Source organism: Mus caroli, chromosome 18 (genome assembly GCF_900094665.2).
Source record: "Mus caroli chromosome 18, CAROLI_EIJ_v1.1, whole genome shotgun sequence".
NCBI lineage: Eukaryota > Metazoa > Chordata > Mammalia > Rodentia > Muridae > Mus > Mus caroli.
In genome coordinates, this window is record NC_034587.1 from 34201156 (window position 1) to 34227654 (window position 26499).

The 26499-nt window shown below is 42.8% G+C and overlaps 2 protein-coding genes across 7 annotated transcripts in view; both read left to right on the forward strand.

The window, feature by feature from the left end:
* On the forward strand, nucleotides 1-2501 carry LOC115029890 (protocadherin alpha-1-like). The gene has a single exon (XM_029472179.1). The coding sequence runs from the start codon at nucleotides 54-56 to the stop codon at nucleotides 2499-2501; it is 2448 nt and encodes an 815-aa protein (XP_029328039.1). The 5' UTR covers nucleotides 1-53.
* A 6559-nt stretch (nucleotides 2502-9060) lies between these two features.
* LOC110285079 (protocadherin alpha-4) overlaps nucleotides 9061-26499 on the forward strand; it is a 225915-nt gene continuing 208476 nt past the window's right edge. For 2 of the 6 annotated variants that reach the window (XM_029472214.1, XM_029472219.1), the window contains exon 1: nucleotides 22637-25197. In XM_029472214.1, the coding sequence (XP_029328074.1) occupies nucleotides 22813-25197 (2385 nt within the window). In that variant the 5' untranslated portion in view covers nucleotides 22637-22812. Of the gene's footprint in view, nucleotides 11642-16157; nucleotides 18646-22636; nucleotides 25198-26499 lie in introns of those variants that run through there. The other 4 variants (XM_029472218.1, XM_029472213.1, XM_029472216.1 and 1 more) reach the window with 4 other exon arrangements.

The following is a 26499-nucleotide window of genomic DNA, read 5'->3' on the forward strand; positions in this document are numbered from 1 at the left end:
TGCAAAGTATGATCTTGGTGTGACAGCGATACGGAAGGTGCAGTACTTTTGCAATGCTGTTTTCCAGGCTCCGAGGCCTGAGAGCCCGGCGCCTGCTCTTGTTCTCGCTTCTGTTTCTCGCAGCCTGGGAGGCAGGGAGCGGCCAGATCCATTACTCTGTCTCCGAGGAGGCCAAACACGGCACCTTTGTGGGCCGCATCGCGCAGGACCTGGGGCTGGAGCTGACGGAGCTGGTGCCCCGCCTGTTCAGAGTGGCGTCCAAGGACCGCGGAGACCTTCTGGAGGTAAATCTGCAGAATGGCATTTTGTTTGTGAATTCTCGGATCGACCGGGAGGAGCTGTGCGGGCGGAGCGCGGAGTGTAGCATCCACCTGGAGGTGATCGTGGACAGGCCGCTGCAGGTTTTCCACGTGGAGGTGAGGGTTAAAGATATTAATGATAACCCACCGGTTTTCAAAGGCGCAGAGCAAAGGATTTTTATTCCTGAAAATAGGCAACTAGATTCACGGTTTCCACTAGAGGGCGCCGTGGACGCAGACATTGGTGCCAATTCTCTTTTAACTTACACGCTGAGCCCCTCTGATTACTTTTCTTTAAAGGTAGAGACAACAGACGAACTCAGTAAATCCCTTTCTCTTGAACTGAGAAAATCTTTGGATAGAGAAGAAACACCAGAACTTCAGTTATTACTGACAGCCACCGACGGGGGCAAGCCAGAGCTGGAGGGGACAGTTCGGCTGCAGATTACTGTGCTCGATGTTAATGACAACGCCCCACTGTTTGACCAGGCCATTTACAGAGCACAGTTAGTAGAATCTACAGTGAATGGGACATTAGTGACCACGTTAAATGCCACTGACGCTGATGAAGGTGTCAATGGTGAAGTTGTGTTTTCCTTTGGCAATGACGTTTCTCTTGACATTCAAGAAAAATTCAATGTGGATTCTCTTTCAGGAGAAATTAGAGTGATCGGTGATCTAGATTATGAAAAAACAAAATCCTATGAAATTCAAATAAAGGCAGTTGATAAAGGGACTCCCTCCATGTCAAATCACTGCAAGGTTTTGGTGAAAGTACTGGATATAAATGATAATGCTCCAGAGCTGGCGATCACATCCTTGTCTTTGCCCATCAAAGAGGATGCTCCACTTAACACTGTCATCGCACTCATCAAGGTATCCGACATTGACTCAGGTGTCAATGGGCAGGTGACCTGCTCCCTGACTCCTCATGTCCCTTTCAAGTTGGTGTCTACCTTCAAGAATTACTATTCGCTTGTGTTGGACAGCACCCTGGACCGAGAGACCACAGCGGACTATAAGGTGGTGGTGACAGCCCGCGACGGGGGCTCGCCCTCGTTGTGGGCCACGGCCAGCGTGTCCGTGGAGGTGGCTGACGTGAATGACAATGCTCCAGTGTTTGCGCAGCCCGAATACACCGTGTTCGTGAAGGAGAACAACCAGCCTGGCACGCACATCTTCACGGTGTCTGCGGTGGACGCGGATGCGCAGGAGAACGCGCTGGTGTCCTACTCGCTGGTGGAGCGGAGGGTGGGCGAGCGCTTGCTGTCGAGCTATGTGTCTGTGCACGCGGAGAGCGGCAAGGTGTTCGCTCTGCAGCCTCTGGACCATGAGGAGCTGGAGCTGCTGCAGTTCCAGGTGAGCGCGCGGGATGCTGGTGTGCCTGCCCTGGGCAGCAATGTGACTCTGCAGGTGTTTGTACTGGACGAGAATGACAATGCACCCACACTGCTGGGGCCTCACGCAGGCAGCGCAGTGAGCGAACTGGTGTCACGGACAATGAGTGCAGGGCATGTGGTGACGAAGGTGCGCGCGGTGGACGCGGACTCTGGCTACAATGCGTGGCTGTCATATGAACTACAACCTCCTACAGGTGGTGCGCGCAACCCGTTTCGCGTGGGTCTGTACACTGGTGAGATCAGCACCACACGCTCCTTAGATGAGGTCGATGTTCCACGACAGCGTCTCTTGGTGCTGGTGAAGGACCATGGAGAGCCAATGCTGACTGCTACTGCTACGGTGTTGGTATCTCTGGTGGAAAGCAGTCCGATCCAGAAAGCCTCTTTGCCTGTATTAACCGGTGCAGTGGGTTCCAAGGCATCGCTGGTGGATGTCAACGTGTACCTGATCATCGCCATCTGTGCCGTGTCCAGCCTGTTAGTGCTCACTTTGCTTCTGTACACAGCGCTGCGCTGCTCCGCGACACCCACTGATGGAGCCTGTGCTCCGGGGAAGCCCATGCTGGTGTGCTCCAGCGCGGTGGGGAGCTGGTCATACTCGCAGCAGAGGCGACAGAAGGTGTGCTCTGGAGAGGGTCCACCTAAGACCGACCTCATGGCCTTCAGCCCCGGTTTAGCCCCAGGTTTGAACATAGTGGAAAGAAGTGACCACGCAGAAGTAAATTCAGATCTTTCTGGTAATGTAAGTGCAAATTTGAGCTGTGGCTTCGAACTTCTTTTTAGATTTAACTTTATTTTTTAAGTCATTCTTTAAATGGAACTTAGAGTATATTCAGAGTGTTCAGGAACATGTTGTTAACTGTCTTTTCGAACACTCTAGTATTTGCAGCTGCAAAAATATATCTAAGAATCAAGCAGTGTTTGTACAAATTATTCTATTCTTTTATTTACATGGTCGAATACTTCTTAAAAATTCAGTGCTATTAGTGTTATTTTTGGGTAGTGGTGGTGTTAGGGACGGAGCCAAGTGCTTCATAAATGGTAGACAAGCACAGAAAGGCTGGTCACTTTTAACATGGTCTCTCATTTCTTGTCAAGTGTCTTGCTCTGCACAAATCATTGTAGAAAAAGTTATAGAACCCATGCATTTTCTATCTACACTGCTAAATTTCAAAGTTGGAATTAAATAATAATTTTAATCTCTATGGTCCAAATTGGTTTCCACATTAAAATATCCAACAATTTCCTGGTACCATTCCCTTGTTTAGAAGAATAATTACTATGTGAACTTGTGTCTTAAGCAATCCAGTCAGTTGACTCCCACCCATTTATTTGCCAACATCCCCAAACTCTTCTCTTCTTTTACTCCTGATACTTTATTAGATGAAAATTTTATTCCCTTAACAGATTACCTAAGGCAAGAAAAACTAAGTTTAGGATAATTACTATTTTTATTTGCTTTTTTTTTTTTACAGTCCATTGCATTTGACTAAATATTTAAAGTTGCTTTCAATGCAATACCTTTGCAGAAATCAAAATTTAAATATTGTTTAAAATCCAAGATAAAACACCAAGAGAAAGATAGTAGTAATTTTTCCAAACCAAATTTTACGACATACAAATCTCTAATGTATATCTTTGTAGAGAAATGAATGTAGAAATAAAAAAGAAAGAAAATTAATTTTTTGAGACAGGGTTTCTTTGTGTAGCCTTGGCTGTCCTGCAAGTCACTGTATAGACCAGGCTGGCCTCGAACTCAAGAGATTTCCTTGCTTCTGCCTCCTGAGTGCTGGGATTAGAGGCACTACCAGGTTGAAAGGGGAATTCTTTACACCAGTTGTTCAGATGAGGAATAATGGTCTCTTCAAAGTTTGATTCATAGTCACTATGCTGATCAATAATGAGATAATGAGTAACATATTAGGCAGTATTTTACAGCAGTTTCAATAAACAACTGATATACATTTAATATAGGTCTCTTTTTTAAACCATTTAGTCAAAAGCATGTTAAATTTGTGAATGTTTCTTTGTGTGTGCATGAGATAGATAGGTTGGTAGATAGGTAGATAGATAGATAGATAGTGAGTGAGTGAGTGAGTGAGTGAATGATACACACACAGAGATATATGTGTATGTATGGGTATAATCACCTGTGCATGTAGGTGTGGAGGTCAGTAGTTAATGATAGTTATCTTCCTCAATTATTCTGTACATTTTGTTTTGAATCAGGTAGCTCATTTTTTTGGCTAGACTTTAGGGTATGCATATACTAGAGATCTGAAGTCAGGTTCTTAAGCTTGCACAGCACGCACTGTATTCACTGAGCCATCTCCACAGCCTCTAACATAATGTTTTAATTCTTACATTAAATTCTGAAGTTACATAATAATTAAGTGAGTGAGTCTTGTTGGATAAACATCCAAACAAACATACTGAAAAGCCCCTTAAAATCTCCTCTGTAAAAGTACAACACCAGCCTGGTAGTGGTGGCACACGCCTTTAATCCCAGCACTTGGGAAGCAGAGGCAGGTGGATTTCTGAGTTCGAGGCCAGCCTGGTCTACAGAGTGAGTTCCAGGACAGCCAGGGCTACACAGAGAAACCCTGTCTCGAAAAACCAAAANCAAAAAAAAAAAAAAAGTACAACACCAATAGATGTGCTAATATGGAAGGAAGGAAGCTCAGGAGGTCTTAACCCTAGATCAAGAACTACAGGCAACCAAGGAATGCTGAGAGCAGGAGTTACAGTTTTCCCCAGGGAAGAGCACACCAACTGGTTATTCAATACCAAATGGCCAGCCCTGAAAACATATATACAAGTAACACTATATAGCCCGATCAGGTTGTATTTAGGTTCACACACACACACACACACACACACACACACACACACACGCGAAAAAGTAAAGAAAAATAAGCCATAAATTTAAATCAGAACAAGGGAGGGTATATAAGAAAGTTTAGAAAGATAAAGGAAAAGGGAGAAATGTAAAATAGTCTATGAAAAATTGTTGCTTAGAGCATTCGAAGACATAAGCCTAAAGCATGTTTCTGCAACTTTCCATATATTAATATTATGGCACACAGTCTTTGGGCAAGAATAACCAAAGTAATTTTGGAGTAATAATGCTAAAAAATAACATTCCAATTTCCTCTATCTGTGACATAAACCTTATAGGATTATACATTTGGAAAGAATATATTCAGAAATCATAATGAAAAGTTTCTTCCTCACTTACATTATTATGTCTCCATAGCTATATGCATGATTATCGTCTTTAGAGAGACATTCAGTATTTACCATCATTCACTCAACAATTGTATATTGACAGCCTGGCATATGAAAATCCCTGCAATAGAACCCAAAGCACACAGTAACACTCACAGTATAATCTAAGTTCCTGGCCTCAAGAGTTCATTTATCCTGCTTACAGTAATAACTGAGTTAGAGAAGGGGTTGGATTTGGTGTAAGGTTCCCTTTTCAATTTTCTTTGTCAGCCAACACATTATAAAAGTAAATACCATCCTATATGTGACTGTATGTAGGCTTATATTTTTCAAAACTAATCATAATAAGGGTTCTTAAGTGCTTTAACCTCCCTTCTAGCCCATCACCCACCAGAGGTAGTAGAAAGGAAAGGTTAATATGGCAAAAGAAGATGTGGGCCTGTTTAGAAATAGCTCTTTAGGGGTGATTACAACCTTAATTGTCAAGATATCAGCAGTTCAGTTCACACAAATCAGCAGTGGCAGCTCAATCCACTTACAAACACCATTCATGAATCAGCAATGGCAGCTCAATCCAGAACAAACCACAAGGCTCTGCCAAGAAGCCACTAGAATATCACAAGAAGTTCTTTGGCGCATTCCTCTCTAGGAAGTCAGTAAAGAAGGCAAGGCGAACCAATGCCATAGCAATCTCAGTGAAAACTTCCATCAGCAAAGCCCAACGAAGACCAGCAAAGAGTTGCCAGGAGAACCAAGGACACACTTGTGTTCCACTGTCTGTTCAGTTATATTTTATACCCTTTCCAAATATCATGTGCTCTCTCAAGCATTGCTCTAGCAAAATATCACTGCCCCCTTTTCAGGCAGCTTCCAGCAAAACACCACACATCTGTTGTCAGCAAAACATAAGGCAGTTCCCAGACAAACCTCACATGGCACAACTAAGTTGCCAAAGAAAGCAGAAGTTTCCACTTTATGTGATGTTTTAAAAGCAGAACATGCTTAACATGTTTTCTAGAAATGGTACATATTATAACTTTCTTTATGCAAATCATTCTTGGAAAACTGTAATTCTTGTGGTAGCAGGTGAAGAATAAACGAAAGCAAGTCCATGAAAAATTCTCTGAAAGGAGAAATTAAAATAATAAAACCAACTAGGCATGGTGGTGTATACCTTTAATACCAACACTTTGGATGAAGAGACAGCAGATTTCCGAGTTTGAGGTTACCATGGTGTACAAAGCAGGTTCCAGGATTGCCATGGTTACACACACAAACTCCATCTCAGAAAAAAGATGAAACAACTGGGAGTGATAGAAAATTTTAAAGCTAAACTGAAAAATTGTAAGTAGAAGATAAACAATATTGTCTTTCTTTTAACTCAGATAAACTTGAATAAGGTTGACAGTTGAGGGTAGAATGACATAACTCATTATATTAATAAGTTTATTTGTACTGGTCTGGAGAGATTATTCAGTGGTTAAGAGCCCTTGCTGCCTTTCCAGAAGACCCAGGTTTGAATCCCAGCTCTCACATGGTGGTTAATAATTATTTGTAATTCTAGTTCTCAGAGATCTGGTGCACTCTTTTGGATATGCAGTTATCTCAGAGTACTAGAACCCAACATCCTTTGATAGTACCAAATGATTTGTCTGGAAGAGCTCAGCTTACTGGCACATACTTATCCTTGAGTGGTGGAGGCAATATGATGCTTATTTATTTATTTATTTGTTTGTTTGTTTAGTTTTTTTGAGACAGTTTTTTTCTGTGTAGCCCTGGCTGTCCTGGAACTCACTCTGTAGACCAGGCTGGCCTCGAACTCAGAAGTCTACCTGTCTCTGCCTCCCGAGCGCTGGGATTAAAGGTGTGTGCCACCACTGCCCAGCAGGATCCTAATTTAAAGGCTATCCTGTGCTACAGAACAAGTTTCAGGCTAGCCTAAGATATAAGTGAAACTGCCTTAACAAGTAAATGAAGGCACAAAAGCCACTAATAACAATAATAAAACACAAATCAAACAAATTTGACCTTAATGTATTTGGATATGCCTTCATACAACTACATTGTAATCACAAAGTTTAAGATGAACACATTGTAGATATAAGTACAGGAAGACTATTCTTTCTGTGTTATAATGACTTATATAAAGGTTAAAAGGTTTTTGGATTGGTTAATTCTACTAACTTGAGGATGAATCTCAAATATTAATCGATATTATAAAAAGACATGGGTTTAGAATGACAAAGTTTGGAAGGCGACTGTTGTTTTTGGAAAGCTACTGTAATATAAAGGAAAAACATAAATATGGAGCAATGTTGTGAATTAATATTTAACATAAACATGAATGGATTTTCCATTGTTAGTTGATGTTCTTGTCCCACTCAGAATATTTCAATGGTTTTTCTTCCTTCACATCATTTAAATGAAATGCATTCTTTCATGTCCTATTCTTTAAATTTATTTTAAAAGTTTCATTGTGCATATTCATTGTTCAGAGTACTGTTTTATGTAAGGGCATTTTCATACAGGTATACAAAGCGCATTGAATATTTCTCCCAGGCTCCTTTCCTCTCTCTCCCACTGTTCTTCCTCATTCACTAGACCCTTCCGTTAAGATAGTGTTTTCTTCTCTCTCTCTCTCTCTCTCTCTCTCTCTCTCTCTATATATATATATATATATATATATATATATATATATATATATATATATATATATATATATACTTATATGTATGTGTGTGTTTATACCTGATTTTATGTATCTATATAAAATCTAGGAACCACTATTAAGAAAACACATGGGATATTTTTTTGTCTGAAGCAGTATTAATATATTTTAAAAATATAGTTATTTCCAGTTGAATTCATCTTACTGCAAAAATTAATAAGTGAAATAAGTTTAAGACACTGGACTCAGAGAAAAGTTATTAGTGCCATTATTAGTTTTTCAAGTCAGAATTTCCTCTCTTTTAGCCTTGGTTTTCCTAGAATTCGCTTTGTAGACTGGGCTGGGCTCAAATCAGAGACCCACCTGCCTCTGCCTTCCAAGTGCTGGAATTAAAGGCATGTACCACCATACCCAATTCCAAGAAAAATTATTAATGATCTAGCTCCGGAAAAATCTATCTTCCATTGCTGCTTTTAACTGACAGTTTAAATTTTGCAGTTCATTTTATTTTCCTCTAAGAATGCTAAACGCAAAAATTTTATCTTACACAAAGTTACAAGTGTGCAACTTGACAAGAACTTTGCTAACTGACATTCCTCCATTCATTTCAAATAATCCCACACCATCTTTATTTGAGCTTCATATTTTTACATATGAAGAAGCCAACTACAAATTAATAAAGATATTCTCAAGTAACTAACACTAAAAAGAAATCCATTTATTCTTGCATGATAATTCAAATATAATAATAGATAAGAGAATGATCATAACATAAAAACAATTTTATATAAGAAACTAATGTAATCCGCCAACAATTTAAAGCTCAAAATTATAAATAACAAAGGTGTATTTAAACATATTTTCAATAAACAGAAATACTCATTGATTCTGTTGTACTTGACTTGAAGAAGCAATAAAAATTGTAATATTACAAAAGAATTGAAACCAGGGTATACAAGAGATCTACTTGTACATCTGTGTTTGTATCATCACTATTTACAAGAGGCAAACAGACGCTCATTAATGGTTGAATGGATACACAAAATGCTTTGTATACACAATGGAACCATTCGGCATTAAAAAGGAAAGAAATCGTGTAACACGCAACAACACCGGCGAAACTTCAGGACATTGTGGAAAGCTGAAAGAGCCAGTCTCAAAACAAAGGAAAACGAACTCAACGGCAGAGCAACAACTTCAAGAAATCTTTTATGGTTTAACTTACACGGTAGTGAAACTTATACAAGAGTAGAATGGTGGTTACCATGGGCAAGGTCAGGGAAACTGGAGTTGTTATCTAATCTGTATAAAATTTAAGCTTTACAAGAGGATAAATTTGCAACATCGTGAATATACGTAGTGCTATTGAAGTTCACACTGAATTTATGCATAAGTTTCACATTGACAGTTAAATACGGTAAACTCATATTTTCAGTTAATAAGGTAAAATTCTAACCAGTTTAGCCACAGGGTGTCGCTGTCTACCAGAGAGTGATCTCTCTCTTGGAAAGAAAACACCCAGAGCTTCTTTGTTACTCCAGATAAAAAACGACAGGAGAAGCAGCAGGATTTGAGCAGGTGTTAGAACTTATATTTTATTTTACTTTATTTTAAAAAATGATCATTTAATTTGATCAACTCACGGAGGACTAGAAGTGATGCCTTCTTTGAGAGGGGGCCCAGAGGTCAGGCAGTGTCTGCTGCTCTTGCTTCCTTTCCTCGCAGCTTGGGAGGCAGGGAGCGGCCAGCTCCACTACTCCGTCCCCGAGGAGGCCAAACACGGCACCTTTGTGGGCCGCATCGCGCAGGACCTGGGCCTGGAGCTGACGGAGCTGGTGCCCCGCCTGTTCAGGGTGGCGTCCAAGGACCGCGGGGACCTTCTGGAGGTAAATCTGCAGAATGGCATTTTGTTTGTGAATTCTCGCATCGACCGGGAGGAGCTGTGCGGGCGGAGCGCGGAGTGTAGCATCCATCTGGAGGTGATCGTGGACAGGCCGCTGCAGGTTTTCCACGTGGAGGTGGAGGTGAGGGACATTAACGACAACCCGCCGCGATTTCCAATGACAGAAAAAACTATCCAGTTTCACGAATCTAGGCTGCTTGACTCAAGGTTTCCTTTAGAGGGAGCCTCTGATGCAGATATCGGAGTAAATGCTCTTCTGTCCTACAAGCTCAGCCCCAGTGAATTTTTCTTTCTAGATGTTCAAACAAGCGACGAACTAAGCCAATCTCTGTTTCTTGTGCTGGGAAAATCTCTGGACAGAGAGGAGGATGCGGAGGTGAAATTGTTACTGGTAGCTACTGATGGAGGCAAGCCTGAGCTCACCGGCACTGTTCAAATACTCATCAAGGTGTTAGATGTGAATGACAACGAACCTACTTTCCCCCAATCCGTTTACAAAGTACAATTGTTAGAGAACACTGCAAACGGAACCTTAGTGATGAAATTAAATGCTTCTGATGCAGATGAAGGATCAAACAGCGAGATTGTGTATTCACTCGGTAGTGATGTGTCTTCCACCACACGGACAAAGTTTCAAATAGACCCCAACTCAGGAGAAGTCAGAACTAAGGGAGAGTTAGATTATGAAGAAAGGACATCCTATGAAATCCAGGTCATTGCATCTGACAAGGGAACCCCAGCGATGTCAGGACATTGTAAAATTTCAGTAAAACTTGTGGATATCAATGACAATACGCCAGAAGTCTCAATAACATCTCTCTCACTACCTGTGCAAGAGAATGCTCCCCTGGGTGCTGTCATTGCCCTCATCTCAGTGTCAGATCGTGACTCGGGAGTCAATGGGCAGGTGACCTGCTCCCTGAGTCCTCATATCCCCTTCAAGCTGGTGTCCACTTTCAAGAATTACTATTCGCTCGTGCTGGACAGCGCCTTGGACCGGGAAGCCACAGCTGACTATAAGGTAATGGTGACAGCGCGGGATGGGGGCTCGCCCTCGCTACGAGCCACGGCCAGCGTGTCTGTGGAGATGGCTGATGTGAACGACAATGCTCCAGTGTTTGCTCAGCCCGAATACACCGTGTTTGTGAAGGAGAACAATCCACCAGGAGCTCACATCTTCACGGTATCAGCGATGGATGCCGATGCACAGGAGAACGCGCTGGTGTCCTACTCGCTGGTGGAGCGGAGGGTGGGCGAGCGCTTGCTGTCGAGTTATGTGTCTGTGCACGCGGAGAGCGGCAAGGTGTTCGCGCTGCAGCCTCTGGACCATGAGGAGCTGGAGCTGCTGCAGTTCCAGGTGAGCGCGCGGGATGCTGGTGTGCCTGCCCTGGGCAGCAATGTGACTCTGCAGGTGTTTGTGCTGGATGAGAATGACAATGCACCCTTGCTGCTGCCTCACGGAGCTGTGGGAGTTGGCGGCTCAGTGAGCGAGCTTGTACCTAGGTCAGTGGGTTCGGGCCATGTAGTCACCAAGGTGCGTGCAGTGGATGCGGATTCTGGTTACAACGCGTGGCTGTCATATGAACTGCAATCCACAGTGGGCACGCGTAGCCTGTTCCGCGTGGGTCTGTATACAGGCGAGGTCAGCACCACGCGAGCCCTAGATGAAGTGGATGCGCCACGCCAGCGCCTGCTAGTGTTGGTGAAGGACCATGGTGAGCCTTCGCTGACTGCCACAGCCACAGTGTTAGTTTCTCTAGTTGAGAATAGTCAAGCTCCAAAAACTTCATCAAGAGCGTTGATAGATGCTGCTGGCCAAGAGGCGTCTCTGGTGACTGTCAACGTGTACCTGATCATCGCCATCTGTGCCGTGTCCAGCCTGTTGGTGCTCACGCTGCTGCTTTACACAGCGCTGCGCTGCTCAGCGATGCCCACTGATGGAGCCTGTGCTCCGGGGAAGCCCATGCTGGTGTGCTCCAGCGCGGTGGGGAGCTGGTCATACTCGCAGCAGAGGCGACAGAGGGTGTGCTCTGGAGAAGGCCCCCCTAAGACTGATCTCATGGCCTTCAGCCCTAGCCTATCCCAAGGTCCGGAATCAGCAGAAGAGAGACAACCACCCTTAGAGGCCGAATGCTTAGGAAAGGTAGGTCTTTAATATTTTTTTTCTTGTTAAGAACATCGCTATTTCTGTATTATTAATGATTCCTCTTCATTACTTAGACCTAAAGCTGTACTTTTATTTTATATCACTGTGCTGTCATGGGATACTTATGAATTAAGTATCAAATTCTTGCACATTGAACAATTCTCTTAAGCATTCTTACTTTCATAGTTAGGCTCATAACTAAATCTCTGTGTGAATAACTTAACCTTGAATAATTGAAAAGGGGGAAACCTGATTATTTATTTATTTATTTATTTATTTATTTATTTATTTATTTATTTATTTATTATGGGTATGCATGATGTTGGTGTGCAGTTGTATTCCTACTGTGTGTGTGTGTGTGTGCCTCAGTAACTAGCTCTCTCTACCTACTTGTGGGTTGCAGAAATCTAAGGCGGGCTACCAGGTTTGCAAAGTGAAAGCTTTACCTGCTAAGCCACCTCACTGGCCCCAAAGCATAACGATTGGCTATTGCTCCTAAATGTTTTCCTCTCAGAAACGTAAAAGCCAAAAGTAGAGCCAGGTGTAGTGGGACACACCTTTAATACCAGCACCCAGGGGACAGAGGCAGGAGAATCTCTTTGAGTCCAAGGACAGCTTTCTTTATATAGTGAGTTCCAGGACAGCTGGAGCTACATACTGAAATCCAGTCGAAAAAATAATACCAAACCAAACCAAACCAAACCAAACCAAACCAAACCAAACCAAACCAAACCAAACCAAACCAAACCAAACCAAAACAAACCAAAACAAACCAAACCAAAACAAACCAAACCAAACCAAACCAAACCAAACCAAACCAAAACAAAACAAAACAAAACAAAACAAAACAAAACAAACAAAAGCCAAAGATCGAATCCCCTACAAATTAGACAACTTACAGGGTTTTAAATATCTTTAGACACCGCTTTCTATCTTCTTAGCAGAGTCTGTTTAGAGTAGTTTAGTTTTACTCTGAACATTTCCCAGGTTTGCTCTTTGAACTCTAAACTCCAGGACTCCAATCTTATCTATCATTGACCATCGCAGTACATGTCAACACTCAGGAATGTGTGGCAAACTTCTATGTGTCTTAATAAAAAAAATACCCTCTATTGGATCAACTAAACACAAAGATAATAATAGTAAGAATTTTAGGTTTTCGGGCAAAAGAGAGAAAGGAGCCCCTTCAACTTTTAGTATTAAAAGACTGCATCAACCTGGGTGTGGTGAAGCACGTGGTTAGAGCAGAGCATTTGGGAGGTAGAGTCAGGTCAGTTCCATCCTGACCTACTTAGCAAGTTCCATGCCAACAGGGCTGAGTAATTAGACCTTGTCTGAATACAAACTGGGTTGGCCAAGCACCCAGGTCTCTTCCTTCTCTTTATGTAAGTGAAGAGTATTCACTTACACATAAAGGACCCATAAGAGTGGTCAACAGTCATCATCCTAGTGTCAGCATCCTTGGGTTGATCCGTGCAGGCTTCCTTCTGTGAAGATGCCCAACCATAGCTCACTCTAAGCCGGGTTACACTTCCCATCACCCCGAGTTACCCTTTTATTTGACTAGCTTGTTCCTTGTGGAACTGGAGCTTGCCCAAAATGGAAGGTCTGGCTGTATGGCTGCATTTCCACCAGAAACTCCTACAGTGGGTACTTAAAACACAGGACCTGACCAGTGAATGCTACATGTGTGAAGGATCTTCTTCTCTTTCCTTTCAAAGAAAGATGTATTTAGGTGAGATAATTGTCTAAAACTGTTTTCTGGCATTTAATCACTTGCTGTCTTTCGGTGGGTTCATGAGCATATTGATGACCTAAATACACGACTGCCACTAAGTGATCTTAGCCTCAGCCACTGCTCACACTATCCATTTCAGTCTGGGAATCTGGTTTTATTGGAGTTGGCAATTTGGTGGGTGTATCTTGAACTTTAAGTAGACTTCACTCTTAACAGAAATCTATTATCTTCCCAGAGTTGAAAAGTCTTAAAATTAGAAGTACGTTATTTCCTTGATAATGAGAAAAGTTTGCCATAAATTTGAAGTCCTTAATGTTTTAAAATTTGTATTTCATTTTCAAATTAATCTTCTAAGATATGATCATCAGAGTGCTAACAGGTATAGTAATAGCTATAGTTGATTCTTAGAAACACACTGTTCAGAAATACGATAACTTCTGCTCTTACAGGGGACCTGCATTTGGTTCCTATGAGCCACATTGTGACTTACAACCATCGGCTCCCTTAGGCATCAAGCCTGCATATACATTGATGTAGGCAAATCACTTGTACATATAAATAAAAATCTTTAAAAAATAATTTTATATTAGGGGGATAGCTGAGGGGAAGGACGCTTGCCCTTTAATGGATGAGGTCAGGCATGGTGGTGCATTGAAGCCCAGCACTCAGGAGGCAGAGGTAAGTAGATCTCTGAGTTTGAAGCCATCCTGGTTTACAAAGTGAGTTCCAGCCAGACATATACAGTGAGGCCCTTCCTCAAAACAAAGCAACAACAGTAAAAATCCGATTATGGATGAGAAGCCCTCGATTCAGTCACTAGAACCGAAACAAACAAACAAACAAACAAACAAACAAACAAACAAAAGACACTCTACTTAGAGTCAAGTTTCTAGTATTTTAGGAGCTGTCACAGCAGAATCTATCAGAAATTGTTTGTTATTAACAAATATCATTAAAGCAACTCTTCACTTATCATTTTTGAAGGGTTAATTTAAATATTCATTAATTTTTGGTATAATTATAATTTATCTTATTCTAAATCTAGATAATAAACTTGAGTTAATTGAACACTGGATTTTACTCAGTGAAACACAGGAAACTAAACCTTGTATGGGGACATTTTCTTCTAATACTTCAGTTATGTGCTATATTTCTCTTTAAAGTCTTTTGCCTATAAGCAAAAATCTGCACTTTTTTCTACATAAATACCTAAATTTGCACTTTCCACTGAATATTCTGGCCCAACTTTAAGATGCTTGGAGGACTCATCTCTTATGTTTATCAGTGAATTCACATCAGTCTTCAGAATATGTCATTACCCAGTCTTGTATATGTTGCCTAGTGACTCATGTTGCAAAATTATTTTTCCTTTTGTAGTTTTTAAAATTGACAATGTGTTCAACCTTTCTTTCTTTAACATTTATTTATTTTGTGTGTATGTACATGTGTAAGTGTGCATGCATTCCGTGGTGTGAGTGTGCCAGTTAGAAGACAACAATTTTCAGGACTCACTGGGTCACAGGGATTGAAATCAGGTCGGCAGGCTTGACTGCACTGAGCCATCTCTCAGGTCCTGTTTGATTATTTTGGGTCTGGGTCCTCATTTTAGGCTGACCTTCGACTCAAGATCTTTTTGCCGTAGCCTCGTAAGTCCCAGGATGTCGTTCTGAGTTAGGAGGGACTATCAAAGAAAGAGGGTCACTAGCTCTTTCTTTATGTGATGGGTGTACATCACAGTACTAAGCTATGTAAAACCCTTTAAAGTCACTTGATACAGAAATCCATCCCGAGTGTTGATCACTAAAACCACAATCATTTCATTTTGTGATCATTTAAATACATACATGCAAATTGTAATATGTAAACAGTGTGTGGACATTTAAAAAAAGGTCTTACTTGGTGTGATATGAGTATAATATCCCAACCACACGGTGTCCTGTGAGAGGAAATTTATTTATAAAAGAACTTCACTGTATAAGACTGACTCTGGGCTGGGGATACAGCTCAGTGTCAGAGTTCTTGCCTAGATTCTCGAGGCATTGGGTTAAATCCCCAGTGAGTAAGAAATCGAATGAATGAGACCCGGCTTATTTATAAAAGCACTAGAAAAGACAGTTATCAAGGATACCATGCTTCAATAAAGGACCTGGGGTGATTTACAAATGTTCTAAATTAATAAATGCAGGTAAGTTTATTGCCATGTAAGTTGTAAATTGCCAGAATTATATAAAACATATATTAGTACATATGCACACACTTATCATATATTTTCATGCCTTATACCTTCATTGTCACAAATATCAAAGACTTATCTTTCTATAATATGTCTGGCATCTTGAATGGAGATTTCACTCAGACACCATCAGTTAAAGCTCCTTTTAAATTGTTTAGTCTGTATATACTTGTAAACAGTGAATTATATTAAAATTCATCTTAAAAAAACTGTTGTGAAAATTTAATGGGAAAACTCCGAAGAGAAACAGAAAACAGTGTGCTGCCTATAATACAGGAAGTTCCATTATTAGTAATGATGACATGAACTGGAGAGTATGAAATTGTAAGACTACGTTTTGATAAAACAAAAACTTTGGTGACTGTTCGAAGGAAATCACAGGTCAAAATACAAATGTTGCAACAGTTCAAATTAGGCATACAAGAACGAAAAATAAGTGCATTAAATACTTACACATTTAGCCACTTGGTGTCGCTGTCCACCACAAGTTCCTTCAAAGAAGAAACAGCCGGTATTACACATTCAAAGGATCCTTTCCGTCTTTGTCTCAGACAAAATGGTAACGGTAAGGTGTTTAAGATGTGAAGAATAAGAAACTAAAAATATTTAAGAAATTCTGGATCAGCGAGAGAGCAACCAAACATTCGGAAGGGTCTTGCGATGGTGTTTTCTCAGAGAGAAGATCGGCATCTGCTGCTCTGGCTTCTTCTCTTTGCAGCCTGGGAGGCAGGGAGCGGCCAGCTTCATTACTCCGTCCCAGAGGAGGCCAAACACGGCACCTTCGTGGGCCGCATCGCGCAGGACCTGGGCCTGGAGCTGGCAGAGCTGGTGCCCCGCCTGTTCAGGGTGGCGTCCAAGGACCGCGGGGACCTTCTGGAGGTAAATCTGCAGAATGGCATTTTGTTTGTGAATTCTCGGATCGACCGGGAGGAGCTGTGTGGGCGGAACGCGGAGTGCAGCATCCACCTGGAGGTGATCGTGGACAGGCCGCTGCAGGTTTTCCACGTGGAGGTGGAGGTGAGGGACATTAACGACAACCCTCCAGTATTTCCAGTAGCCACAAAGAATCTTTTTATCTATGAATCTCGGCCGCTGGGCTCCCGGTTTTCGCTAGAGGGCGCATCAGATGCAGATGTAGGAACCAATTCGTTGTTTTCTTACAGTCTTAACTCAAGTGAATACTTTTCTTTGGATGTCAAAAGAAAAGATGAGGAAATTAAGTCCCTGGGACTCGTGTTGAAAAAACTTTTAAACAGAGAAGACATTCCTGAACATAATTTATTGATAACTGCAGTTGATGGTGGGAAACCTGAGCTCACTGGCACCACTCAAGTGAAGATCACTGTTCTTGATGTGAACGACAACGCCCCAGCATTTGAGAAGACGCTCTACAAAGTCAGATTACCCGAAAATGCTCCAAATGGTACTGTAGTAGTGGATGTTGATGCCTCTGATTTGGATGAAGGAGTAAATAAGGACATTGTATATTCTTTTCACCAGGATATGTCACCTGAAATCCTGTCAAAATTTCACTTAGACCCAATCAGTGGATACATCACAGTAAAAGGTAACATAGATTTTGAGGAAACCAAATCTTTTGAAATCCAGATAGAAGCAGCAGACAAGGGAACTCCTCCAATGACAGATCATTGCACGGTTCTAGTTGAAATTGTGGACGTCAATGATAACGTGCCTGAATTGGTCATCAAGTCATTATCACTTCCTGTGTTAGAAAATTCTGCACCCGGCACTGTCATCGCCCTGATCAGTGTGTCCGATCGTGACTCTGGAGCCAATGGACAAGTGACCTGCTCTTTGACCCCCCAGGTCCCCTTCAAGCTGGTGTCCACCTTTAAGAATTACTATTCTCTTGTGCTGGACAGTGTCCTGGACCGAGAGACCATCTCTAACTACAACGTGGTTGTGACTGCCAGGGACGGGGGCTCTCCTTCTTTGTGTACCACGGCTAGCGTGTCTGTGGAGGTGGCTGACGTGAACGACAATGCTCCTGCATTTGCGCAGCCCGAGTACACAGTGTTTGTGAAGGAGAACAACCCGCCTGGAGCACACATCTTCACGGTGTCAGCGATGGATGCGGANGCNCAGGAGAACGCGCTGGTGTCCTACTCGCTGGTGGAGCGGAGGGTGGGCGAGCGCTTGCTGTCGAGCTATGTGTCTGTGCACGCGGAGAGCGGCAAGGTGTTCGCGCTGCAGCCTCTGGACCATGAGGAGCTGGAGCTGCTGCAGTTCCAGGTGAGCGCGCGGGATGCTGGTGTGCCTGCCCTGGGCAGCAATGTGACTCTGCAGGTGTTTGTGCTGGATGAGAATGACAATGCGCCCACGCTGCTGGGGCCTCACGCAGGCAGCGCAGTGAGCGAACTGGTGTCACGGACAGTGGGTGCAGGGCATGTGGTGACGAAGGTGCGCGCTGTGGACGCGGACTCTGGCTACAATGCATGGCTCTCTTATGAGCTGCAGTCAGCAGCGGGCAGTGGACGTCTTCCTTTCCGCGTGGGTCTGTACACAGGTGAGATCAGCACCACACGTGTCCTGGATGAAACAGATGCTCCGCGACAGCGTCTATTGGTATTGGTGAAGGACCATGGCGAGCCGGTGCTGACAGCCACAGCCACCTTGCTGGTGTCTCTGGTGGAGAGTGGGCACACGTCAAACACCCCATCCCGGGCTTTGGTGGATTCTGCCGGCAGGGAGGCTTCGCTTGTAGATATCAACGTGTACCTGATCATCGCCATCTGTGCCGTGTCTAGCCTGTTGGTGCTCACGCTGCTGCTGTACCTTGCACTCAGGTGCTCCACAGCGCCCATGGAGGCCGGGCCTGGGAAGCCCATGCTGGTGTGCTCCAGCGCGGTGGGGACCTGGTCATACTCGCAGCAAAGAAGACAGAGGGTGTGCTCTGGAGAGGGCCCGCCCAAGACCGATCTCATGGCCTTCAGCCCAAGTCTTACACCATGCCCAGTTAATCAAGATAAAGAAGACAAACTGGTTGGAGACATTGATTTCTCCGTCAAAGTGAGTAAATTTTCCCTCTAAAATATTCTTATTTATATGCCAGTATTTTCCTTTTTGGGGGAGATGGCGTTAAAATGAACTATTCTATTTATGTTCTTTCTGTAGAGCACTTTACACTCGCTAGTATTGTCATTAAAGCTATGGGTTCTTTGTCTTATCACTCATGGGACATTAGCATTCTTACAACTACACAAAAGAGGTTAACAACGAAGAAGTTTTACTGGTATAGTAGTTTAAAAATTACATAGAGACTTATTTTCAACAAATTACTCAAATGGAAAAGAATGTGTCATTAGATTTAAAACATTATTTTAAAAACATTTAAATATGTTGTGGGAGTATTAAATTTTTATTCTACAGTGTTTTTTAATTAAAAATTTAAGATTATGTGTGTGAGTGATATGTACAATACACATGAGTGCTCTTAATCACTAGCTATCTTTCCAGCCCCTCCAAGTCGATATTTTAAATATTTCCATTAAAAATATGACAAATCAAAGCAAAACAAAGTTCTGGAAATGCTATGTTGTCCTAATTTTTCCCAATTGAAAAATATTTTAATTTCTGCTGGTTGTACTAGTACACCTTTAATCCCAGCACTTGGGAGGCAGAGGCAGGCAGATTTCTGAGTTTGAGGCCAGCCTGGTCTACAAAATTGAACATGGAGTCATGTTCAATTTTCCTTGTTTCTGGAGAGAACACTCATGGCATTGTGGGTAATCTAAGAGAGACATGGAGTGGAAGGGATGAGCGTCAGTGCTCCTGCTTCTGGATTCTGTTTTCTTTCTTCCCTCTGTTTATGTTTGTCAGCAGCAGCAGTGCGTGCTGGTTGCATGTCAGGGGTCATACATGGAGACAGACTTGCTCTGCAACATTGCCAGTCCCTATGATGTTTTACTTTCATGGGGTTCATTCAAGCCTGGCAATGCTCAAGGACAGTGCTCTTGGGGTCATAGAGTGGGAAAGTGCAGGTGCTAGGTACCTGCAGCACACTCCAGGAGAGCAGCACTCACAAAGAGATACATGGCTTTTCTTTATTAAAGACAACTCTTATGTAGTTTTGAGTGTCCTGGAACTCATTAGGTAGATCAGGCTGGCCTTGAACTAACAGAGATCTGCCTGTCTCTGCCCCCTGAGTGCTGGAATCAAAGGGGTGCACCAATACACTTGGCTGAAATACATATTTTCTTTATTATTCCTCTTGCTTATTTCCATTTTCTTTCCTAGAATCATCTTTTTCTCTTTCTCCATTTAAGTATTTGCCACAGCATGCTCAACCTCAGTTCGATACTTATTTTATCAGTCTGCTATCATCCTGTGGTAGGTTACAGGGTCATTCAGAGTTTTTGTTCCTTGATTTGGGACTTCAGTCTTCTAATGCAGATCTTCTTGAAATTCTTAAGAAGACTTTCAAAAGGACATTTTTGAAAGTTTTTGAGATAGAGTCTCAAGCAGCCCATGTTGTTCTTGAACTTGGGCAAATATGATTTGAAGAGTTTTGAGTGGGCTAGAGAGATGGCTCAGCAGTTAAGAGCACCAACTGCTCTTCCAGAGGTTCTGAGTTCAATTCCCAGCAACCACATGGTAGCTCACAACCATTTGTAATGGGATCCGATGCCCTCTTTTTGGGTGTCTGAGAGAGCTATAGTGTATTCACATAAAATAAAATAAATAAATCTTGTAAAAAAAGAGTTTTGAGTGATATATACATATATACTCTAAAAAGTGAATAATCCACTAGCTAATTAATTAATGTATATGTCACATATAGAGATCAGAGGACAAGTTGTGGGAGTTGACAATATCCTTCCTCTATGTGTTCTGAGTTTAAGAATCAAATTAAGATTGCCAGTTTTGCATGGCAAGTGCTTTTTGCCCACTAATCCATCTCATTGTCCCCATACTGAATATTAATAAATAATTATTTCAAATGAATATTGTATTAGTTATTTCTCTTGTGGTGGTGACAAAGTGCTAATAAAATCTACTTAAGGAAAGAAGGGTTTGTTTTGGTTCACGGTTCTGGGGTAACTACTGCCCAATCACCAGGCAGCAGGTCAGCCTGTCCTGTAGTAGGAAGTAGAGAATGATGAACGTTGGTCCTCTGTTGATTCCCACTTTTTCGCTAAAGCACATCTCCTGCAGGGGAATGCTGCTGCCCACCTTCAGGATCAATGTTCTCACCTCAACTAACACAATCTAGCAAATCCCTCACAGGCATGTACTGAGGTTTGTTTCTATTAGGATTGTTGAAAATCAAGTTAGCAACAAGATCAACTGTCACAAATATTCGTTTTTACCCTGTTGGATCTCAAATCTAGGTATCTCTAGGCTCTGTAAATAAAACAAAGGAAGGGTACTTCTTCTAACTTCTTCCAGTGTCTTACCCATGGAAGATAATTACAGACTTTTGATAATTAAAACAAAAAACCCTTTGGGCTCTCAGTGAGGGTCTGCTTGTTTCTGTCTTGACTCAGAAATTAGTCGTATGTGAGTGAGAGAGAGGGAAAGAGACGACCTTGATAGAGAGGAGGATCTTGAAATTATTTTTGATAGTTTGATTTTTCTAAAAGAAAAGATGTTTTCTAAAGAAATATGGAAGAGAGAAAGTTATGAATTTAGGATGAAAAGGGAGTCTGCAGATGGCCACTTATACCACACCCTCCCCCATTATGGTTCAATAGGAGTCCTCAGATGGCCACTTCCACCCATACTTTCTTTGTTAAGGTTGTACAGGAAATTATTTTTCTTTCCGAGAATATCTCCATTGTCCACTTAGACCATGGATGAATCAAGACCACACCTGGCAAATTTTGGTTTGAAAAGTAAGGTAAAATACAACCTTTCTATGTTAAAATATATTATCTTTAGGTCAATATTATGTAGTTTTAGTTTGCTTGTTTTTGTTTTTTGATATATTAATTTTATTTTATTTTTAGTTTTTTTTTAAAGACAGGTTTTCTTTGTGTAGTTCTGGCTGTCCTGGCACTTGCTCTCTAGACCAGCCTGGCTTCAAACTCTTGTCTCTGGTCGGTTTGTCTCAGACGTTCAAGTGTTTGGACTAAAGGCCTGTGCCACCACAGCCTCAGCTTGGATTTTGTATCTTTATAAAATTAAAGTGTTGAGACACCATATGTTTAGAACTTGAGAGCTGACACTGGGCTAGTGATGCAGTCCACAGTTGCTACAGTGCTTGCCTAGTCTGTAAGAAGCTTGAGTTCTATGCCCAGCATTCCATGAAACTTGTGGTGGTGCATGCCCACAGTCCAGCACTTCGGGCAGGAGAATCAGACATTTCGGGTAAACTTTGGTACACTGTGAGTTCCAAGATAGCCTAAGATAAATAATACCCAGTCTCAAAAATGAAAAGAAAGGGAAACCAGTTGTGTTGGGTAACAGTAAACAGTATTCAAATTTTTCTGAGGTACTAATATTAAAACACAACAATTATCTTTAAAAGTATTATTTCAAAGGAGTGCACACATACTTAAGTGGTGGCAAAGGAGTAATTAAAATCAAACAAAAGAACCAAACATGCGGTCTTGGTGATTCAAATTTTCAAAGAGGGTACAAAATAACTGTCCAGTTGCTTTAATCATGAAACTTCTATAGTTTGGGGGAGCTTTTAAATTGTTACAAACTTGACGGCTCATTCGGAATCTGTCTTGAATTTTCCTGATCTGCACCTCATTACTACATGTTTACAAAGTTTATATTAACGACAGCTTGGTCTCTCTAAATACTAAAAGTCCACATGAGAAAAAAAACTACATGAAGTTCCACTGTATTAGAAGTTTGTGCTCTGATAAAAAGAAAGATCACATACAGTCACTGGTGAGAATGCATATCTACAAAATATGTCTCTATTTTGCAAAACGGGAAACCTATTTGGAAAAGGTGAAGGAATAAACAAGACAGCTTTTAGTGGTGAGGATTTCTGGAATTCATACTTACAGTTTGGAGCCACATGATGTCGCTCTTTACCGTCAAATAGATCCCACAGAAGGCAGACTAAAAGAAAAAGTCATTTCCACTCTTCCCGGAAAGCTGTATTTACCAGTCCGAATCGGAACAATGGCGGATGCAGTGGCGATGGACTAACGGATTAGAAGAATTCTCCTAGCTCTGAGAGAATCCCTAATCAGAACAAAGCACTGTGCACTTGAAATGGAATTTTCCTGGGGAAGTGGCCAGGAATCCCAGCGCTTGCTTCTTTCTTTTCTGCTTCTTGCAATCTGGGAGGCAGGGAACAGCCAGATCCACTACTCCATCCCAGAGGAGGCCAAACACGGCACCTTCGTGGGCCGCATCGCGCAGGACCTGGGGCTCGAGCTGACGGAGCTGGTGCCCCGCCTGTTCAGNGTGGCGTCCAAGGACCGCGGAGACCTTCTGGAGGTAAATCTGCAGAATGGCATTTTGTTTGTGAATTCTCGGATCGACCGGGAGGAGCTGTGCGGGCGGAGCGCGGAGTGCAGCATCCACCTGGAGGTGATCGTGGACAGGCCGCTTCAGGTTTTCCACGTGGAGGTGGAGGTGAGGGACATTAACGACAACCCTCCCAGGTTCCCAACAACACAAAAGAATCTGTTCATTGCAGAATCAAGGCCACTTGACACTTGGTTTCCACTAGAGGGCGCTTCAGACGCAGATATCGGAATCAATGCTGTACTGACTTACAGACTGAGTCCAAATGATTACTTTTCTTTGGAAAAACCATCCAACGACGAACGGGTAAAAGGTCTTGGACTTGTATTACGGAAATCTTTAGACCGGGAGGAAACTCCAGAGATAATTTTAGTGCTTACTGTCACGGACGGAGGAAAGCCAGAGCTGACTGGCAGTGTTCAGTTACTCATCACCGTGCTGGATGCCAATGATAATTCTCCAGTTTTTGACAGATCTCTCTATACCGTGAAATTACCAGAAAACGTTCCAAATGGGACATTGGTAGTCAAAGTTAATGCCTCAGATTTAGACGAAGGGGTAAATGGGGATATTATGTACTCATTTTCTACAGATAATTCACCAAATGTGAAATACAAATTTCACATAGATCCTGTTAGCGGAGAGATTATTGTAAAGGGATACATTGATTTTGAAGAGTGCAAATCCTATGAAATTCTCATAGAGGGAATTGACAAGGGACAACTTCCACTCTCTGGGCACTGTAAAGTCATTGTACAAGTTGAAGACATTAACGATAATGTCCCAGAACTGGAATTCAAATCTCTATCACTTCCAATACGAGAGAATTCTCCAGTGGGCACTGTCATCGCACTCATCAGTGTGTCTGATCGGGACACGGGTGTCAACGGGCAGGTGACCTGCTCCCTGACAAATCATGTCCCCTTCAAGTTGGTGTCCACCTTCAAGAATTACTATTCTCTCGTGCTGGACAGCGCCTTGGACCGAGAGACAACAGCAGACTATAAGGTGGTGGTGACAGCGCGGGATGGGGGCTCGCCCTCGCTGTGGGCCACGGCCAGCGTGTCTGTGGAGGTGGCTGACGTGAACGACAATGCTCCAGTGTTCGCTCAGCCCGAATACACCGTGTTTGTGAAGGAGAACAATCCACCAGGAGCGCACATCTTCACGGTGTTGGCGATGGATGCGGACGCGCAGGAGAACGCGCTGGTGTCCTACTCNCTGGTGGAGCGGAGGGTGGGCGAGCGCTTGCTGTCGAGNTATGTGTCTGTGCACGCGGAGAGCGGCAAGGTGTTCGCNCTGCAGCCTCTGGACCATGAGGAGCTGGAGCTGCTGCAGTTCCAGGTGAGCGCGCGGGATGCTGGTGTGCCTGCCCTGGGCAGCAATGTGACTCTGCAGGTGTTTGTGCTGGACGAGAATGACAACGCGCCCACACTGCTGGAACCTGAGGCAGGAGTCTCTGGTGGAATCGTGAGCCGGCTGGTGTCCAGATCAGTGGGTGCAGGCCATGTGGTGGCTAAGGTGCGCGCGGTGGATGCAGACTCTGGCTACAACGCATGGCTCTCGTATGAGCTGCAATCGTCAGAAGGCAATTCCCGTAGCCTTTTCCGCGTAGGTTTGTATACGGGCGAGATTAGTACTACGCGCACCCTGGATGAAGCAGATTCGCCACGTCAGCGCCTTTTGGTGCTGGTGAAGGACCATGGTGACCCAGCAATGATTGTTACCGCCACAGTGTTGGTGTCGCTGGTAGAGAATGGCCCGGTACCAAAGGCTCCATCGCGAGTATCCACGAGTGTCACACACTCTGAGGCGTCACTGGTAGATGTCAACGTGTACCTGATCATCGCCATCTGCGCGGTGTCCAGCCTGCTAGTGCTCACGCTGCTGCTGTACACAGCGCTGCGCTGTTCCACTGTCCCCAATGAGAGCGTGTGCGGGCCTCCAAAACCGGTAATGGTGTGCTCCAGTGCCGTGGGGAGCTGGTCATACTCCCAGCAAAGGAGGCAAAGGGTGTGCTCTGGGGAGTACCCACCTAAGACCGACCTCATGGCCTTCAGCCCCAGTTTATCTGATTCAAGGGACAGAGAGGATCAACTGCAGTCTGCAGAGGACACCTCTGGAAAGGTTAGTTTTACTATCGTCTTCAACTTGACTTTTTCTTAAGTGTCTTATCACTTTCTTCACAGATTTATTTGCTACTGGATATGGAATTCTTGCGTGGCGATAGTTTTCCTTTGGGAGTTTGACTATATCTTCTGGCATGCAAAAATTTCTGCCGAGAAATCTGCTGATTAGCTTTACGGTGTTCCATCTGCTGTCAAAATTCCGTCTTCATTGTTGACGCTTAACAATTAGTTTCTAGTTGTGGCATTGCTTAGTTTCCTCCTCTCTGAACTATGCTAAGGTTCTTGGCTTCGACTATCCATTTCACCCTCAGATTTAGAGGGTTTAAGCCATAATTCCGAAGTTAAGATTTCTGCTGTTCTCTTCTCTCTGTGAATAACACAATACAACTATTAGCTCGCTTAAAAAAACAACAACCACCAAGTCTCTTAGTCCTTCTTCATTCTTTAACATTCTCTTTTAGCTTTGACTCTCTTCATAAGCAAATATTCCATCCTTGAGGCCACTGTTCCTTTTGCTTGGTCATGTATTTATAATTGTCCTCCTGAAGTTTTCAGTCAATTGTGTTCTTCAATTCCAAAATTTCTCTGCAGTTGGTTAAAACTCCATCTCTGTTGAAGTTTCCTCTCTGTTAATACTTTATTTTCATGAGCTCATTGAGCATTTTGTGTTGGCTAGTTTAAAGTCTGCCAGAATTCATTTGCCTCTACCTCTTTACATTTGGTTTCTGTAGATCACAGAAATTCTTTTGTGTTCTCTTGCTTTTCTCCCCTTTTGTTATTTGGTGTCAATGTTCTCTTATTTGTAGAAAAAAAGCAGCCACTTCTCTCAATCTTTCTAGCAGGTTCTCATTGTCAGTTGTCTGAGAATCTGGGCTCCTCCAAGCCATTTGGGCAGATGTGTGCTCTCTGTAGTTTTATGCACAAACGCCTAGCAGGGGGCATCTACTGATTTCTCTTTTTCAGGGGTTGATAAAAGACTCCCCTAGATGTCTGTTCACTGTACAGATGCCCTGGAGTAAAGTCTCTACTCACCTCTTTCCTCTTTTCCACACAGTCTCATTATGGCTGGCCTAAAACTCATTAAGCAGGCCAGGCTGATCTGGAACTCAGAGACCATTCTACCTCTGCCTCCCAAGTGATGGGATTAATGTATTAATCCACACCTGGATGCATGCCTCTTTTTTGTTGTTCTGAATAGCTTTCAGGCATTAGAATCTGCTGTTTCCTATTAATGTGAGATACAGGTTAGACAGAAAAGAGTTTCTTGATCTGCCCAATGAGAAGCAGTGAAATTGGCTCC